The 20,071-nt window shown below is 54.0% G+C and overlaps 2 protein-coding genes across 2 annotated transcripts in view; both read right to left on the reverse strand.

Annotated features, from left to right (window-relative positions):
* PCNT (pericentrin) overlaps positions 1–630 on the reverse strand; it is a 96,602-nt gene extending 95,972 nt beyond the window's left edge. Inside the window, exon 1 of the mRNA XM_058661523.1 lies at positions 597–630. The gene's annotated coding sequence lies outside the window, so the exon portion shown is untranslated. The remainder of the gene's footprint in view (positions 1–596) is intronic.
* Positions 80–15,607, reverse strand: LOC131479799 (pericentrin-like). The gene is made up of 5 exons (XM_058661225.1): positions 15,426–15,607; positions 13,536–13,742; positions 2,710–2,880; positions 597–686; positions 80–124 (listed from the first exon to the last, which is right to left on the reverse strand). The coding sequence occupies exons 1-5, from the start codon at positions 15,480–15,482 to the stop codon at positions 80–82; spliced, it is 570 nt and encodes a 189-aa protein (XP_058517208.1). The 5' UTR covers positions 15,483–15,607.
* Between the last annotated feature and the right edge of the window lie 4,464 nt (positions 15,608–20,071).

Here is a 20,071-nt window from a genome sequence, read left to right on the forward strand (position 1 = left end):
AGAAGCGGCCTGAGTCCCTGATGGGAGGAAGGAACATGGTAAGCCGGCTGCTGCCCACTCCCCCACCAGCTGGCATCCCCTAGCCCTCTCCCCTCATGAGCTCTGTGGCTCCCAGGTGTAGCTCCTGCCAACAACCATCCCCTCCTGAAGTGTGACTCTTCCCAGCTCGTGAGGGAGGCTCACACACAGTCTGTTACCTGCTACAACTTCGCCCTCAGCATGGGCATCCACCCATGTCCCCTCCAGCAGCCCCAGGACAGCCAACACATACAAAACGGAGCCCCCCACCCTGGCACAAGCCTCTCCCACCAGGGCCCCACACACAGAACACAAACCCCCACCCTGGCACAAGCCTCTCCCACCAGGGCCCCACACACAGAACACAAACCCCCACCCTGGCACAAGCCTCTCCCACCAGGGCCCCACACACAGAACACAAACCCCCACCCTGGCACAAGCCTCTCCCACCAGGGCCCCACACACAGAACACAAACCCCCACCCTGGCACAAGCCTCTCCCACCAGGGCCCCACACACAGAACACAAACCCCCACCCTGGCACAAGCCTTTCCCACCAGGGCCCCACAAAGGAGTCACCTGAGTCTGCTGCTGCCAGCCTCCCTCATCTCTCTGTCTGCTAATGGACTCAGCAACCTCAAGCTTGTGCTGCTGTTCATGTTCACATTCCTGGGAAAGCAAAGCAAAGGGCATCTGTAGCCCAGAAAACTCACAGAACAGTCACTCCAGGAAAGAAGCAGAATAAGGTAGGCATTGGGATGCAGCGGATCAAACTGCAGCTCACACTAGCATCCCACATCACAGCACCAGTTCAAGCCCTCACTGCTCCCCTAGACAGAGCAACCTGCTAACCCTGAGGCCTCTGCCACCCCTGGGGAAGCTCCAGAGTCCCTGGCTCCTGGCTTCACAAGGCCTGGCCAGCCGAAGTTCAGAGCCCCATGGGACCAGGTCCCCCATGGGACCAGAGGCCCAGAGACGTGGGGCATCTTCTCCAGCCCCAAGAAGCTGCAGTACAAGCAGATGAGCAGGCCCTAAGCACTGCTCCAGTGTACGCTGACAATATCAGGAGCCAGGGCAGCTCACACTGTGCCACAATGCTGTCTCTCTCAGACTTTGCTCTGTAATGACACCAACAGCACTGGAAGCTGACCCACTCCTGACCAGTCTGGCAAGCACAGAAAGCTAGGCTGAACTGGGCTGGGCTGAGGAGACAGCCCAATCTGCCCAAACTGTACCAGACTTCAAAACTCACCAGAGTGTCCCAGCATGGTAACCCAGTGGCTAAAGTCCTCACCTTTCATGTGCTGGGAACCTATATGGGCACCAGTTCGTATCCCGACTACTCCACTTCCCTTCTAGCTCTCTGCTTGTGGCCTGGAAAAGCAGTCGAGGACGGCCAAAGCCTTGGGACCCTGCACTCACGTGGGAGACCTCGAAGAGGCTCCTGGCTGGTGGCTTCAGATTGGCTCAGCTTCCGCTGTTGTGGCCACTAGGGAAGTGAATCAATGGATAAAGATCTTCCACCCTGTCTCTCCTCCTCTCTGTGTATCTGACTTTCCAATAAACAACTAAAATGAATCTTTAAAAAAATAATAAAAAGGGCCCAGCATGGTACTCTAGTCACTAAAGTCCACACCTTACAACATGCCAGGATCCCATATGGGCACAGGTTCTAAACCCAGCAGCCCCGCTTCCCACCCAGCTCCCTGCTTGTGGCCTGGGAAAGCAGTCAAGGATGGCCTATGGCCTTGAGATCCTGCACCCATGTGAGAGAACCAGAAGAGACTCCAGGTTCCTGGATTTGGATCAGTGCAACTCTGGCCATGGTCGCCACTTGGGGAATGAAGCAGCGGACTGATCTTCCTCTCTGTATATCTGACTTTGCAATAAAAATAAATTAAAAAAAAATTTCTTAAAGATTTATTTATTTTTATTACAAAGTCAGATATACAGAGAGGCGGAGACATAGACAGGAAGATCATCCGTCCGATGGATCACTCCCCAAGTGACCAAAACTGAGCTGAGCCAATTCAAAGCCAGGAGCCTCTACTGGGTCTCCCACAAGGGTGCAGGTTCCCCTTGGTCCATCCTCCACTTCTTTCCCAGGCCACAAGCAGGGAGCTGGATGGGAACCTGGGCTGCTGGGTTTAGAACCTGTGCCCATATGGGATCCTGGCACATTCAAGGCGAGGAATTTAGCTGCTATGCTACCACGCCAAGCCCCATCCAGCCCCACCTTTAAACAGACAGAACAAGAGGCTGCATGGCACGATGGGTTAAGTGGCCTCTGTGATGCCAGTAGCCCATGTGAGCACCAGTGTGAGTACCCCACTGCTCCACATCTGATCCAGTTCCCTCCAAAGGCAGGTGGAAAAGCAAGGGTGGAGGCCCGACATCTTGGGACCCTGCCACCCACAGGGCAGACCAGGCTGAAATTTCACGCTCCTGGCTTTGGCTTGGCCCAAGCTGGCCCAGTCCAAGCCGAGGTGGAAAGTAAACCACCAAACAAAACAGTTCTTTTTCCACCTCTCTAACTCTTTCAAATAAACAGATAAAACAGTACAATCACAGTCCAGCAAGATGGAAAGGCCGCAGCTCAGACGAGGCAACTCAGAAGGTGCCGGCCAGCTTTCACCCCTCACACTAGAGGTCAACACATCCTCCAAGCAAGACAAGCTGTGTGTGAACAAACCTGGTGGCAGGGAACAGAGCCAGGACACTGCGCCAGCTGACCCTGCAATTCTTTCACTTCCAGTTCAAGCCTGTTGATAGTTTCTTGCCTATTCAGAAGTTTCACCTCTAATTCAGTTATTCTGGCCTGAGCCTTCTTAATTTCAAGCTGATTCTGATCCATAGACAAATCCTTGAAAAAAAAGACAAAGGTCATTGTTGGACTTACATTCTCAGAGCTCAGAGTCCCTTCCATCCCATTCCCACTTCCTCTGCACACAGCTCCAACACCTTTCTCTGCACACAGACGCCAATGCCTTTCTCTGCACACAGCTCCAACACCTTTCTCTGCACACAGCTCCAACACCTTTCTCTGCACACAGACGCCAACACCTTTCTCTGCACACAGACGCCAACACCTTTCTCTGCACACAGACGCCAACACCTTTCTCTGCACACAGACGCCAACACCTTTCTCTGCACACAGCTCCAACACCTTTCTCTGCACACAGCTCCAACACCTTTCTCTGCACACAGACGCCAACACCTTTCTCTGCACACAGACGCCAACACCTTTCTCTGCACACAGACGCCAACACCTTTCTCTGCACACAGCGCCAACACCTTTCTCTGCACACAGACGCCAACACCTTTCTCTGCACACAGACGCCAACACCTTTCTCTGCACACAGCTCCAGAACCACCCCACCTGCCCTCCTGTTGTGGAGCCTGCCAAGGACTGCATTTCTGCATTCCTTGAATGGTGCCCTGGACGTAGGGTCTCTGGAAGGAACATAAGGGTGGATCCCCAGTGACAGGTTATGCCCCTGTAAGAGCAGGAAGACACCACAGCTCACTCACACACTCACTTTAACCCCCTTCTCTCCCGGCTCCCCTCATCTCTCTCTTCCCCGTCTCTCCGCCATTTCTCTTTCTCCCCCTTCTCACTTTAATTTTTTAATAAATCTTTTTTTAAACATTTATTGATTTTTTTAAAATATGCTCTTAGCCATTTTTTTTAAAGATTTATCTTATTTTTATTACAAAGTCAGATATACTGAGAGGAGGAGAGATAGAGAGGAAGTGGAGCTGCCGGGATTAGAACCAGCGGTCATATGGGATCAAGGCGAAGACCTTAGCCACCAGGCCACGCCGCCGAGCCCAATCTCATACTCTTATTGTAACTATAACTTACATCTGCAAATTGACCCACCAGAGCAGTGTTATATAAGGTTTGTCTTCGGCCTTACAGCTCATCTCCACAGTCACCTAGTTCAGCCCTTGGCCCGCAGCTCCTTCACAGAGGCTGCTTCATGCCTTACAGTGCCCGTCAGTCTGCATCCCACCCTACGCTCCCACTCTGTGCTGGGACGCACCACAGGCTTTGACACGTGCGTACCCCTGTGACATCCCACGAGACAGCCTGAATGCCTTAAGGAACTTATGCTGCACAAATCCAGTCCCCAGCCCTCCACCACAGCCATCTCACTATACATTTTTTTTATTATTGTTATTTAAAGAGCCACAGAAAGAGACTTCTATCCACTGGTAGCTGCAACAGCCAGGGCTGAGCCAGGCTAAAGTCAGCAGACAGAAGCTTCCTCTGTGTCTCTTATATGGGTGCAGGGCCCCAAGGACCTGTGCCATCCTCCACACGTTCTCAGGTACATTAGCAGGGAGCTGGACCAGAAGCAGAGCAGCCTGGACTAGAACAGGCTCCTGTTTGGGACGCCAGCATCACAAGAGGCAGCGCAATCCCCTAAGTCAGTTTCTCTGCCTTTTCACAGCTGGATCATTCATTTCTCCTCAGTGCTAAGCAACATTCCACCGTGCTAACCTGTTTCCCCACCCACGAGCCCATCAAGGGACACTGTGACTTCATCCAGTATCATCCACACAAGACGTGTCAGTGGTGCGGTCCACATCGACCAGGTGTGCTGCCCTCGGGGAGTGGTGCAGTCCACACTGACCAGGTGTGCTGTCCTCGGGGAGAGGTGCGGTCCACACTGACAGGTGCACTGCCCCGACGCTCTGGACTGCAGATCCTCTTCTCTGATGGCTTGTATTTAAGGTGAAGTGGGTGGGGATTACTGACTGTACTCAGATCAACCAAACTGGTCCTGATGCTGATGTAGCCAAGAACCAGTCAGCGTTTGATAAACATCTGAGTAAGATGCAAAGGTTGCTGCTGGTAGTGGACAGGGCCTGGGGACTCACGCACATCCTTGGGTCCTAGGCAGGTAGAGTGTTAAGGTCCCAGGCCAGTATGCATATCGGAGGACTGGGTTTGAGCAAGCAGGCAGGGCTCAGGACCAGCACACCATCCCACTGGAAGATCAGGCTGGGAAACCCATGTGCCCACAGACACGGGAATTGTGGATTGCTCAGGGAAGGAGGAGGTACGATTTCTGAGGGGAAGAATGATTTCTGGGGGACTTCCACCAACAAGGCCACTAGACTTGCCAGTAAGAAAGAGGGCTGAGACCAAGCAGTTGGAAAAGGGAAGGTGGAGGGCCTTTCTGAATCAAACTGACATACCTGCCCACATGGGAGGCCTGAGCTGGGCTAGTCTGCATCAACCTCTGCCAACCACCAACCATCAGTGTCCATGAAAGCTATGGCTAAGGGCCTAGCCGGCAGGGTTAGAACACAGTACCTGCCAGGGAGTGTCAGAACAGGGGATGGATCACGTTAGGCTGGCCCATGACACTAACCAGCACACATGAGAACCAGCTCTGGGAGCAGATTCTACAGGGGACATGTGGACTCACCCTGTATGACTGCAATATCCACTGGCTTGCTCAAGAGCTGGAAGTAAGGACACACTGAACTAGGCATGACCACAGAACTCACCAACACTCATGGGTACAGGGTTGGAAACAGGCTGTTAGTCCAGAGTGCAGCATTCACAGGCGCACCCAAGACTTGGGTGTGGGCCAGGCCAGGCCACACAATTCACCAGCACACACAAGAGCCAAGATGGGGGGCCTAGCACCAGCTGGCAGACATGAGACCTGGGTCTGGGAGTGGGCCTGGTTGGGGAACCTGGGGAACTTCCCTAGTGGGCTGTAACTTCCATGGGTATAACAATGAGTCAGGGCTGGGTGATGGTCAGGCCGGGAAAGGCTGCTCCAACTGTTGGCAGGCGTGTCCATTGGCTCTGAGGGGTGTGGAGGAAAGGGCGGACCAGGCAGGGCCAGGTCAAATCACAGTACACTGGTATGTGTGGGAGGCAGGATGGGGTGCGGGCCACGCAGGGCTAGGCTCGCACACCTATCAGTTCACATGAAAGTTGGGTATGGAAGCAGACTGGGCAGGGCTAGGCCGTAGCACCCACCAGCAAGAATTCGGACTGGGGGTGGACTGGGCCAAGCCAGACTACAGTATCCAATGGCAAAGGCCAAGACAGGGGATGGGCTATACCAGGCTGGGTATGAGCAACCAACCACCAGCACATGCAAGATCTGTGACTATCAGCAGGCCTGGTTGGGGAGCTAAGCAGACATCCTGGCTGGACTACAGTTCCCACTAGTGAGTATGAGAGCCAGAATGGAGGTGGCAATCTGGACTGGACACGGTTGCAGCATCCCTTGGCATGTGTGGACGGGGTCTGTGGTATGCCAGACTGAGCTAAGGCTCCAGCGCTCGCTGGTACTCACAAGATCCAGAGTGGATGCAGGACAGGTGGGGCTAGGTCTTGGCACTCATTGAACCACATGAGAGCTGGATCTGGGTGTGGGCCAGGCAGGGCTGGGCTATAGCACCCAATGGTAAGAGCCGGAATGAGTGTGGGTCAGTCAAGCAAGACACCTGTACCTGTTGGGACAGGAGGTAGGCCAAATCAGGCTGGACAAAGGACCCGCTGGTGTGCATAAGATCTGTGGCCAGGAGGTGACCTGAGACAGAGCGTGGGGAACACCTCTGTCAGGACACAATCCCTACTGTTAAGCGCAAGAACCAAGGCTAGGAGCAGCCCAGACCAGGCCAGTTACAGTACCCACTGACATACATGCGGTCAGGCTAGGACAATTCATAGCGTTCACTGGCAAACATGAGAGCCAGGACATTGAGGGACAGACTGGGTTAGGCCACACACAACACCAGTCAGTTAACATTTGGGCCGAGCCTGGGGGCTGTCCAGCCCGGGACAGGCTTCATTACCCGGCAGCATGAGCTGGAACTGAGATCAGATTGGGCTGAGCTAGGCTGCAGAGTCCACCAGGAAATGCTGAGATGAGGTATGCCGTACCAGACTAGGCCACCACACGCACCAGCACACGCAAGACCTGGTAAGGGGGCCACAGAGGCTCTCCTGTTGCGCCATTGCTCCCACTGGTGAGTATGAGAGCTGGGAACGGGGACAGACCAGACCAGGTGGGCAATAGGACAACGAAACTCCTTGGCCTGCATGTGAGCTGGGATCAGGGGAGAGCCAGGCTGGGTTAAGCAACCATATATGTTGGTACATGTATGAGCCAGAGCAGGTGCAAGCCAGTTGGCTTAGCTGTTATGTCAGCTTGCAAATACCAACACTGGGAGCAAGTCCTATTAGGCTAGACCGCAGAACCACCTAGAAATGGCAACATCTGAAGTTGGGAATAAGCCTAGTAGGGAAACTATGAGCACCCCTCTGACGGGCTGCAACTCTACTGTTGAGCATAAGAACCAAAGCTGGGGGCAGGATTGGCTGGACAGAAGACACTACCCACCAACAGAAGTGTGGGCTGGATAGTAGGGTTAGTCAGGCTGAGCTAGGCTGCAATACCCATTGACATGCAGAAGAACTGAGTGGAATGTGGGACAGATCAGACCAGCCTGCTGTTACATAGTGGCATGTGCAGGATCCATGGCTGGGGGCAGGCCCGGTGGGAGTTACTGGTGGTGGCTCGAAATATGATGCAGTTCCCACTGGTGTGCATGAGGGCCAAGTGTGTGGTGGGCAGGGTTAGGCTGGGCCACCGCACCCACTGGTTTACTTATGAGATGGGGCTCGTGACAAAACTGCAACCACCAGTCTGTGTATAGGCTTATGTGGGTACAGACTTGGCTGGACCCTGCACTGGCTGGCATACACAGAAGTCAGGCCTGGGGCCACCTCCAGTGGGGTTTCTTTGGGGATGTCCCCACCTAGACTGCTATACTCAAAATCCCGAACATGGGGAAAGCACGTGTCAGAATGGGCCTCCTCAATCGCTGAAGCCTGTGTCCAAGACAGTGGACAGCACGCCCAGATGCACATGGGGGACATGGCAGCTCACTGAGATCTTCGGAGGACATCTAATACCATGGAGAGCAGAACAAACTTAACTCTCCTGGCCAAGCTTCAACAACAGGTATCTGGACAAGTCAAGACTCTGAAGTAGACTACGTTAGCCAATGGACTTTGGAAAGATTTCCTCAACCTTGGAGCAACGAAATTAACAGCATCTAAGAACTACTGAAACCACTTAAGTAGTACCCTCAGAGCATGCTCCACGGTGCAGTCCCTTGGATGACATTCTCAGGTACTGGTCCAATAAGGTTACTGGGAGCAGCCTTATCCCCTTCTCTCCCTCCCATACAGGAAGACTAAAAGAGGTTGTCTTATCCACTTTCCCCCTTCCTGGGCCCTCTCCACCCCAATCACTGATCCACATGGGCATGTATTCTTCTCAATTGTGCACACATCATCAAAAGTAAAACAGATTATGAAAAATTTAAAACAAAAGAAGTTGAGGGCTCGGCGGCGTGGCCTAGCGGCTAAAGTCTTCGCCTTGCACGCGCCGGGATCCCATATGGGCACTGGTTCTAATCCCGGCCAGCTCCAATTTCCATCCAGCTCCCTGCCTGTGGCCTGGGAAAGCAGTAGAGGATGGTCCAATGCTTTGGGATCCTACACCCGTGTGGGAGACCTGGAGGAAGTTCCTGGCTCCTGGTTCTGGACCGGCACAGCACTGGCCGTTGGGCTCACTTGGGGAGTGAATCATCAGATGGAAGATCTTCCTCTCTGTCTCTCCTCCTCTCTGTATATCTGACTTTGTCATAAAAATAAATAAACCTTTTAAAAAAAAGTTGAAACAAGGCAGAGGGCAGAAAAGGAACTGTGTTTGCAGCTGTGTTTTGTGCACCACAGGGGTCAATGAGGGACCGCAGGATGTCTGGGGCACAGCTTGCTCTAAAGGCAATGATGAGATAGCTTGTGAAAGGTCATATTCCAAAAACCAAAGGCCACTACTGACACCCTGGAATGCTGAAGCAAAACGTTGACCTCCAAACTGGCCACTCTGAGATACAACAAGTGAATGTTATAAAAACAGCTAGATTTGGGCCCGGCAGCATGGCCTAGCGGCTAAAAGTCCTCGCCTTGAACTCGCTGGGATCCTATATGGGTGCCAGTTCTAATCCTGGCAGCTCCACTTCCCATCCAGCTTCCTGCTTGTGGCCTGGGAAGGCAGTGGAGGACGGCCCAAAGACTTGGGACCCTGCACCCGCGTGGGAGACCCAGAAGAGGTTCCTGGTTTCTGGCTTCGGATCGGCACAGCACCGGCTGTTGCGGCTCACTTGGGGAGTGAAACATCGGACGGAAGATCTTCCTCTCTGTCTCTCCTCCTCTCTGTATATCTGGCTGTAATAAAACGAATAAATCTTTAAAAAAAAAAAAAAGAATTGTAGTAAGAGTGTATTACTGAATAAGATGTGTTGTCTACTGAGAAATTCTTGGCTGCAACGTTGGAATGGATAATGCCCTGTCTTAACGTGAAACAATTTGTAGAATTGTCTTTAGAAACACTCACTTGTCCATTGCAGAATTGAAACTTAAATGGAGTAAACTTGGCTCATTGCTAATTACAATTCTTTCCACCATTATAACTCTTGCTTTACTTGTTCAGATAACAAACTGTGTGAGCTTGCTGACCTAATGGCCTTTAGTGCCAATGGCCCGTAATCCCCACAGACCAAGACCCCAGACTTACTAACCCATACATAATTCAAGGTAGGGGCCTGGTTGTCACAGGCGGCGCCTAGGTTAGAGCCCAGACCTGAGGAGAGCGGATGAAGACTGGCAAACCAAGATAAGCAAGGAATGTGGGATCCTTCCTCAATCATTTCTCAAGAAGCTGTAAATTGTGCCCCCCGAAGCTATGTCAAAATGCCCCTAAAAGAAAACCTTGTACTGCTTCTGTATAAATAAAGCGGACAGCTTTCTCGCAATGTCCACAATGATCAAAGAATCCTAGTGGTCCGTCTCTCCTTTCTTTCTCTCTTCACGCCTCATCCACGCACTCTTCTCGAGCTCCGGACTCAGCTGGAGCTGGTCTCCGGCACTCCTCTCTGTATATCTGACTTTGTCATAAAAATAAATAAATCTAAAAAAAAAAAAAAAAACAGCTATATTTCTATCACCAAAAGGAGTTCAAAAAAAGCAGGAAAGCTGCAATGATCTCCATGTCAGAGTCGAATCACAGGTATCAGCAGCAACTCAGTGTCTTTATACACATGCAGACAAAGTAGCAGATAACATTTATTTATATTTGTATTTCCTAGCTCTGTCTGTTCAAATAACCTGGAAACAAGCAAATAATCTGAAATAATTCACTGGTTGCTTTTATGCCTTATTCAAAAGCCTTTTTCTTGCCACACTGTTTACCAAGAGGGCAAGACCAGCCAAATGCCCAAGGGATGGAATTTCTGGACACCCTCTGTGCAGGAAGTGTGCTGCTCAGCTCCTGCCTCCCTAGCCTGGCCAGCAAAGCGCTGGCCACAGCCGCTCTGGGAAGCAGGCCTTTAGGAACTCACACCTTCCCACTTTGGCCTGCAGCAGTCCTGGTTTGAGAGCGACTACTGCTGCACCAAGCAAAGGAACTTTTGGTACACTGATGACCACAGTAAACACACCCAGACACTGGCTGCTTAGGTCCATTCTCCATGCAAGGGAACAGAACGGCTGCTTGACTGCTTCACGAAATGGTGGGCTCCAAAACTACAGCCCTGAAAGGGCAAAACCAACCCGGAGATTCTGTGCTAGGAAGCAAGGCGGTTTTCAAAACAACCAAGGAGCACTGGCAGGACACACAAGCCAATCCAAACCAGCGCTCAGGCCACACCTATGTGTCTCAGGGACAGAGTGAGCACGGACGTCTCAATGAAACCAGGGAGACGCCAGAGTCCGGCCTGAGTGCATGTTATCCAGTGACTGAGTCACTGGAGAGAAGGAATGCCAATCACTGCGTGGGGCCGCAACAACAGCACGAGTCAGCAGTTGCCATACAACCATGACAATTCCTCAAGCAGCAATCACTCATCAAAGTCAAAATATGAGAAACACGAATGTATCTGTACTTTTTTTTAAAAGATTTATTTTTTTATTGCAAAGTCAGACATGCAGAGAGGAGGAGAGTCGGAGAGGAAGATCTTCCATCCAATGATTCACTCCCCAGGTGAGCCCAACGGCCAGTGCTGTGCCGATCCGAAGCCAGGAGCCAGGAGCTTCTTCTGGGTCTCCCACACGGGTACAGGGTCCCAAGTCTTTGGGCCGTCCTCCACTGCCTTCCCAGGCCACAGGCAGGGAGCTGGATGGGAATTGGCGCTCCCGGGATTAGAACCGGCACCCAAACGGGATCCCGGCTTGTTCAAGGTGAGGACTTTTAGCCACTAGGCCACCACGTCAGGCCCTGTACTTTTTTTTTTTAAGGAATCAGAACTAGACCCCCTGTTAAAGGCGTCTGTTCTTTTTACTTTTTTAAGGCCTTTTTTTTTTCTTGGAACATCAAATACACAGAGAAGGAGAGAGAGAGAGGAAGATTCCCCATTCTCTGATTCACTCCCCAAGTGGGGCAACAGCCGGAGCTGAGCCAATCTGAAGCCAGGAGTCAGGGGCTTCTTCCAGGTCTCCCACATGGGTGCAAGGTCCCAAGGCCCAGTGCTGTCCTCCACTGTTTTTCCAGGCAAGAGGCAGGGAGCTGGATGGAAAGCAGGACTGCCAAGACACATACCAGCACCCATATGGGGTCCCAGCGTATGCAAGGCAAGGACCTCAGCCACTAGGCTACCGCGCTGAACCTATATACTTTTCTGTTAGCTAGAATTTAGCAGGCATCACGGTAACTAAGTGATCAAGCTATTATTAAACATCCACCCCAGAACCCGCAGGACGCACTCACAGAAAACATCAGCACTGTCACAGCACTCCTTGCAAAACAATGAGGAAGACCCGAGTTTAATCACAGGAAACTGGGCCTAGAGCCGGAACACAGTGGAGAGTGAGCCAGTGGACAGATCTCTCTCTGTGTATCTCCTCCTCTCTCTGTATGTCTGCCTTTCCAGTAAAAACAATACACAAATCTTAAAAAAAAAATCACAAAAAATTATCCAATAAACTCTAATTGACAGGTACTCTACAGAAAAGCTAGTATTTTTAGAAAGTGTCACTGGCAGGGAGGCACTGTGGCACAGCACACTGCTTCGGGACACGCATGCGCCATGTCCAAGCGCCAATGTAAATCCCAGCTACTAAGTGCTTTCAATTCCACAACGTAGGAACGTACCTTGGCAGGCACAAGGTAATGACCAAACATCACTTCCTGCCACACACACATGGGAGGTCCACATGGAGATGACCGAACATCACTTCCTGCCACACACACACACACAGGAGGTCCACGTGGAGATGACCGAACATCACTTCCTGACACACACACACGGGAAGTCCACGTGGAGATGATCGAACATCACTTCCTGCCACACACACGGGAGGTCCACGTGGAGATGACCAAACATCACTTCCTGCCACACACACACACACGGGAGGTCCACGTGGAGATGACCAAACATCACTTCCTGCCACACGTGGAGTTTCCAGCTCCCAGCTTTGGTCAGGCTTAGCTTTGGCTATTGCAGGCCCTGGAACTATTTTTTTTTTTTTACCAATAAAGCAGTAAGCCAATAAGGCAATAAGGCAGGCCAATTGAGCCAAATTCTATCCCCCACATTCTCTTCCAATTCATCTTATCAAAGATCTAAGCAACACCCATGCTGCTGCACAAGGCAAGGACACTGGACATTCAAGGTCATCACTTCAAATTCACACAGGAAACCTGTGAGAATAGAGCCCACCTAGGGGCAGGTGCAGAGAACAAGGGTGGTCATGCTACCCAGCACCCTCATCCCCCTCAGTGCCCACTCAGCTGCCACAGCCGCCCTTGGCAGGTGCACCTCCGCTACTCAGCAGGCCTCAGAAACAGCAAGCCTCCTCTGGACATACGACATGTCTGACACCGACACCTATCCCTTCCTGGTGCACCAGCAGAAGGTAAAGGACAGTTAACAAGCAGGTAGGTTTGAGAGTAGATGAAGGGGCATCCTCAGTGTCCAAATAAACACCTGTTAAAAACGCTGGTACAGGTTCCAGTGCGGCAACCTAGTGGCTAAAGTCCTCGCCTTGCACGCCTGAGATCCCATATCCATGCCAGTTTGTATCCCAGCTGCCCCACTTCCCTTCCAGATCCCTGCTTGTGGCCTGGGAAAGCAGTGGAGGACAGCCCAGGGCCTTGGGACCCCAAGGAAGCTCCTGGCTCCTGGATTCAGATCGACTGAGCTCTGGCTGTTGCAACTACTTGGGGAGTGAATCAACAGATGGAAGATCTTTCTGTCTCTCCTTCACTCTGTAAATCTGACTTTCCAATAAAAATAAATCCAAAATGTCTTAAATTCATACCATAATGGTGAAACACTTAATTGAGTAAAGTCATTGAAATTTACTCACCTTCCATAAACTAAATCAAACTCTTTCCACACTTTTGAAAGGCAAAAAGCAAAGTCTGATGACAACCAGATGAGCCAACCAAGAAAATCAGCCCTGAAGACACCCACCTGAGCCTGGGACGGGCCTGTCGCCCCAACGGGCAAATCGCCGCAGGGTCTGCAATCATCCCTCCCTCCGAGACGCCCACTGTCCTTGGCGGCTACCGGCCTCTCCTCCTGCACAGGCGCATCGACAGCCGGGCCCTTCCTCTTCGCCGTCTTTTTCTTCGAATACGCACAGTCACCTTCTGCTTTTCTCTGTCGGAAGTGAGCAAGCTGCGCAGAAACGTGGAGAAGTAGTAAAGGCAAAGGTAAGTGAGAAAAAAGTAACAGAACCACAAAGTGAACAGGCTGCTGGGGAACATGGGGCTCTAGAGCGCTCGGTCCCACAGCCACACCTGGCCTGGCAGATCACCGTGCCCCAAGCACTGCCTTCCAGGTGCAGAACCGCACACCCAGAGGCTACCCAGGAGCACACCGACTATGCCTCCTTACGGACAGAAGAACCAATGTGGCTGATGGGCAGAACCCAAAAGCTATTCTGGCCCACAGAAGCCTACCAAAAATTAAATATTTCAAAAGACATCTATTTAAAAGGCTGACAGGTTAATCAAGGCATGTTTTACGTTCAAAATTATAAAAAGCTAACTCATCCCCTCCTTGCTCTTTTCCCCCAACTGAAGAAATATTCCAGCCAAAACTTCTAGCAATGGAATCTGAGACAAGATACCGAAATAGCAAAAAAATAATTAAGCCAGGTCAATCTAACATCTTCCTTGGCGGAATCAGATGTTCCATTTTTCACGACACAGCTCGCTAAAGCACCAGGGACCTCCCGAGAACGTCGTCCGTCAGAAGGCACAGGCTCTGTCAGCCCCAGATCGGAGTCTCCGTGCAAGCTGCCCCTCCAGCTGCCACCAACACCTCACCAGCTTTCACTAGGCGATGTGTTTCCTCAAATGAGAACTGTGACAGTGAAACACTTGTATAAATGAAGGAGATAACAACCTTACGGACACGGGAAGATTGCACAGGGCCAACTGCATAAGAAAAACATCCAAGACTGCCTCAGATCCAATCCCAGCTGCCTTCTGCGCTGCCCTGGCTGCCCTCCACCACGTCCCGCAGCACAGCAGGGTCTCCGCCTGCAAGGCGCCCTGGAGCTCTGGGCACGCCCACCCAGTGCAGGCCCACGGCAGCAGGACTGAGGCCTTGCAGGCCCCGAGAGCGGCCTCAGGCAGAGCGCCTCCAACCCCGACGGTGCCACTTTGCCCACGCCGCTCTCGAACTCGTGCCCCTGAGTGCGTGAGGGCCGGCCATCGCCGGTCGCGCTCCAAGGCTGAGCCCAGCCTGCAAGTCCCCGAGACCCTTCCGTGCGTGTGAGGGAAAAAACGGCATGGTGGCCGTGACAGGGCTTCAAACACGCGGAAGCGCCGCCGGGAGCGTCCACGTTCGGTCGGGACACCAGGAAGACACGAACTCGGGGCTTTGAGGGACCGCGCCCCCCGGGTACCCACATCGCGCAGGCGCACACCGGCCACACGACTGCCCACGCCACGCCACACCAGCGCCCACAACCCTACCGCGCAGGCGCACACAGGCCCCACGCCTGCCCACGCCACGCCCCCGGGCAGGCGCACACCGGCCCCACGCCACGCCCAACCAGCACCCACAGCCCTAACCGCGCAGGCGCACACACCGCCCCGCCCAGAGTGGCGCCGACCCGCCAGCCGTCGCGCGTCCCTGTCGCTCATTGGCTCCAGCCGCTGCGGAGGCGGGCCCGGACGGAGGGCGGCGGATTCAAGATGGCGGCGGCCAGGAGGCGGTTTCCCACAGAGACGCGGGAAGGGCGAAGCCTGGCAGGTGCTGCGGTCTCACGGTGCCCGCCGCGGGCAAACGCGCGATGCGGCCCGCAGGACCCCGCGCCGGGGCCGAGGGAGCGGCGGGGCAGCTGCCTACCTTGGCCCTGCCAGCCTCCAGCTTCCTACGCCGCTGCTCCTGCGCGTCCTCCTCCATGTCCTTCGCGCAGACGCGGCGCCGCCTCGCCTCTGTTGACACTCCCTCCCCCGCCACAACTGTCACGCAACGCGGGCCCGCCCCAACGTCGGGCCCGCCCGGGCGCCGCCAATCGGAACGCGGCGTGCCCGCGCACGCGCGGCCGCGGGGGGCGGGGTCAGTACAGCTTCCTCCCCCGCCGCGCGCGGGGCCCCCCGATTGGCGCGCCTGCGTGGCCGCCCTTTCCGACGGCGGCGCCAGGCGCGGTCTTCCATGGTCAGCCTTGCGTTCCGGCGTGAGGCGTGAGCGGCCGGGGGCGGGTGTGCCGCCCTGAGGTGTGGCAGTCGGGGAGCGCGCCCTCAGGTCGAGCTGGCCTGGGACTCCCCGAGGTGGGGCAGGTGGGGAGCGCGCCCTGAGGTGGAGTTGGCTCGGGGAGCACCCTGAGGTGGAGCAGGCCTGGGGCGCCCTGAGGTGCAGCAGGCTTGGGGAGCACCCTGAGGTGGAGCAGGCTTGGGGAGCATCCTGAGGTGGAGCAGGCCTGGGGCGCCCTGAGGTGGAGCAGGCTTGGGGAGCGCCCTGAGGTGGAGCAGGCTTGGGGAGCACCCTGAGGTGGAGCAGGCCTGGGGAGCACCCTGAGGTGGAGCAGGCCTGGGGAGCACCCTGAGGTGGAGCAGGCCTGGGGCGCCCTGAGGTGGAGCAGGCCTGGGGAGCGCGCCCTGAGGTGGAGCAGGCCTGGGGCGCCCTGAGGTGCAGCAGGCTTGGGGAGCACCCTGAGGTGGAGCAGGCTTGGGGAGCACCCTGAGGTGGAGCAGGCCTGGGGAGCACCCTGAGGTGGAGCAGGCCTGGGGAGCACCCTGAGGTGGAGCAGGCCTGGGGCGCCCTGAGGTGGAGTTGGCTCGGGGAGCACCCTGAGGTGGAGCAGGCCTGGGGCGCCCTGAGGTGCAGCAGGCTTGGGGAGCACCCTGGGGTGGAGCAGGCCTGGAGCGCCCTGAGATGGAGCTGGCCTGGGGAGCACCCTGAGGTGGAGCAGGCCTGGGGAGCACCCTGAGGTGGAGCAGGCCTGGGGAGCACCCTGAGGTGGAGCAGGCCTGGGGAGCACCCTGAGGTGGAGCAGGCCTGGGGCGCCCTGAGGTGCAGCAGGCTTGGGGAGCACCCTGGGGTGGAGCAGGCCTGGAGCGCCCTGAGATGGAGCTGGCCTGGGGAGCACCCTGAGGTGGAGCAGGCCTGGAGCGCCCTGAGGTGGAGCAGGCCTGGGGAGCACCCTGAGGTGGAGCAGGCCTGGGGCGCCCTGAGGTGGAGCAGGCCTGGGGAGCACCCTGAGGTGGAGCAGGCCTGGGGCGCCCTGAGGTGGAACAGGTGGGCAGCGCGCCCTGAGGTGGAGCAGGCCTGGAGCGCCCTGAGATGGAGCTGGCCTGGGGAGCACCCTGAGGTGGAGCAGGCGGGCAGCACGCCCTGAGGTGGAGCAGGCCTGGGGAGCACCCTGAGGTGGAGCAGGCCTGGGGAGCACCCTGAGGTGGAGCAGGCCTGGGGAGCACCCTGAGGTGGAGCAGGCCTGGGGAGCACCCTGAGGTGGAGCAGGCCTGGGGAGCACCCTGAGGTGGAGCAGGCCTGGGGAGCACCCTGAGGTGGAGCAGGCCTGGGGAGCACCCTGAGGTGGAGCAGGCTTGGGGAGCACCCTGAGGTGGAGCAGGCGGGCAGCGCGCCCTGAGGTGGAGCAGGCCTGGGGCGCCCTGAGATGGAGCTGGCCTGGGGAGCGCCCTGAAGGAAGCTGAACTCCTGCCTTGGGCAGAGCCTCCATAGCTTATCAGCCTTACTAACCTCTGGGCCCCTTGGCATGGTGTTTATCTCCAACGTGTTCTTGGAGCTTGTCCTGGAAGTGGAAAGCAAACCCCTGGGGCGCCCGCAGCTGGAGGGGAGACCCCCTGGGTCACAAAGACGCCAGCTCCTTCCCTGGGAAGAGCCAGGCAAAAAAAAAAGAATTTGGAACTGGTGCAGTGGCACCATGGGTTAAGGTTGCCTAAAGTACAATCCTGGCTGCTCCACTGCTGATCCAGTTTCCTCCTAATGCACCTAGGAGAGTGATGGAGCACGCCCACGTCCTTGGACCCCTGCACTTGAAAAACCTCAGTATCAAAATCCCAACCATTTGCTCATGGCTGATTGCTACTGAGAAACTATGAGCTTGCAGACCAAATGGCCTATGCGACCTTTAGCACTGATGGGACCCAAACCTTAACAATCAGGTTATCTCACAGGTGGCTGCAAGTGAGTGGATGCTTCACTTACTTGCTGGAGGCTTGGGCCGAGATAGGTAGGGAATGTGTGGTATTTCCCCTCACCTTGCAGGCTATTGTGAATTGCCCTTTTCAAGCTATTTTGGACTGCCCCTATAAAAACCCTATGAAGGTGCTATTCAGGGCCACACTCCTATAAGGGCTGTTGGTCAGCCGGCTGCCTGCTCTCAACCAAGAACCCAGGCTCAGATGAGCTGAGCTTGAATAAACCATCCTTGTGTTCTTGAATCAGACACCTGTGATTTCTGGGAATCTCAAAATCAGAGCACAACACACTCAAGTGGGAGGCCCAGAAGTTTTGGCTCCTTCCTGCAGCCATATGAGAAGTGAACTAAATGATGAAGTCTGTCTCTCCCTCTTTGTCACTCTACCTTTCAAATAAAATATTTTAAGTTTTATTTTTTTGAGTTCACACACTGTTAGGTTGGGCAGAATAGAAGTGACTACCACCCTGCTGACACTCCCATCCAGGCATGTTTGGAATGCTATCAAGCTGGCTTTGTCTACACAAAAGGTCAACCCAAAAGTATAAAGGCCCAGTACTGTATCCTCTGCATGGCCATCTCCCTCACTTGGCACCCTGCTGTGTAGAAGTGATCCAAGGCCATCTCCCTCTATGAGTCTGTCAGACTTTTTTTTTAATTTATTTATTTTTATTGGAAAGGCAGATACACAAAGAGGAGGAGACACACACAGAAAGATCTTCCATCTGCTAGTTCACTCCCCAAGTGGTCACAAAGGCCAGAGCTGAGCCAGTCCAAAGCCAGGAGACTCCTCCAGGTCTCCCGCACAGGTGCAGGGCCCCAAAGCTGTGGGCCATCCTCAACTGCTTCCCAGGCCACAGGCTGGGAGCTGGATGGGAAGTAGAGCAGCTGGGACACAAACCCAAATTCTAATTCAGAGAAAGGAAAAGAAGGGCCCAGCGCAATGACTTGTGGCTAAACCGTCACCTTGCTCACACCCATGTGGGTGCAAAGTCATGTTTCAGGCTCCTGGGTTCGAATCGGCATTCTCAGCTTGTACTCAAGTTATTCTCAGAGTGACTGCCAGGGTAGATGTGCCTTTGGATGTGGGTGTTGGGTTTTTGAACCTTAGTACGGCAGCAACCTCAATTCTTGTCTCGCAGGAAAGAATTTTCATGCGGACACAGTTTTAAAGTAAGAATTATTAGAAAAGCTAAGAAAGGAGACTCCCGTCCTAGTGACGGGAGGGGCTTCTGAGATAGAAAAGACCCCTGGGTGGGGGGGGTGTTGGGACCCTTTAAAGCTTTAGTTCAAAGAGGGGGTTTTCCAAGGACAAAGGAATTTCCTGGTCTCCAGGTATCTGCCTTTGCAACAAAAAGACCAGAGAGGTGCTAGACAGGACATTCCAGGCCTTAGGCATCTACATATTACTTCCTCCTGCCCTCCTTTCAACGATAAGGAGATAGGCTGAGACCCTGCCACACAATGGTCGGAGGTAATGGCTGATGCTCCAGGTGGGGAATTGATATGCTAATAGCACTCTTGTCCCTTGGAAGAGACGTGCTCTGCTGAATCTAAAACATGGCGGGGAAATTCTCTTTTATATTTGGGAAGAAAAATGACTTGGGGACCCAGAATACCCTAACTGCCTACCCCCCAGTCTAACTCCTCACACATGGGAACCAGCCAGAAGCAACCATGCTCGTAGCTGTTAGGGTTTTATCTAGGTGGGTTTCATTTTCTCAGCCCTCTTTAGCCTTTTGTTATCTTTATCAACAGCATCCCATTCGCTACTAAAGTAAAAGTGTGGAGTTTAGCAAGGTGGCCTAGTGGCTGAAGTCCTTGCACACACTGGGATCCCATAAGGGTGCCAGTTCACGTCCTAGTGTTGTAGGGTTTTTGAATCCCGAATACTGCAGCAACCTCAAATTCTTGTCTTGCAGGAAAGAAGAATTTTCATGCGGACGCAGTTTAGTTTTAAAGTAAGATTTATTAGAAAAGCTGAGAAAGGAGACTCCCGTCCTAGTGACGAGAGGGGGTTCTGAGATAGAAAAGACCCTTATCCCCTGCCATAGTGGCAGGAGGAAAAGCTAAAAGACCCTAGTCCCCTGCCATAGTGGCAGGAGGAAAAGCTAGAGAGAAAAAAACCCATATCAATGGTGGGGAAAGCATCTTTTAAAGGTTCCCCTCAAAGATGTTTCTCCATAAACAAAGGAAATTCCTGGTTTCCATGGTACCTGGCCTTGGGACAAAAGGCCAGAAAGGTGTCACTGGCCAACTTCCTTGGTCCCTTTCTAATGATAAAGAGGCCAGTCTGAAGCCCTCCCCCTTGGCAATGGCTGGAGACAGAATT

This window comes from Ochotona princeps, chromosome 3, assembly GCF_030435755.1.
Source record: "Ochotona princeps isolate mOchPri1 chromosome 3, mOchPri1.hap1, whole genome shotgun sequence".
NCBI classification, from domain to species: Eukaryota; Metazoa; Chordata; class Mammalia; order Lagomorpha; family Ochotonidae; genus Ochotona; species Ochotona princeps.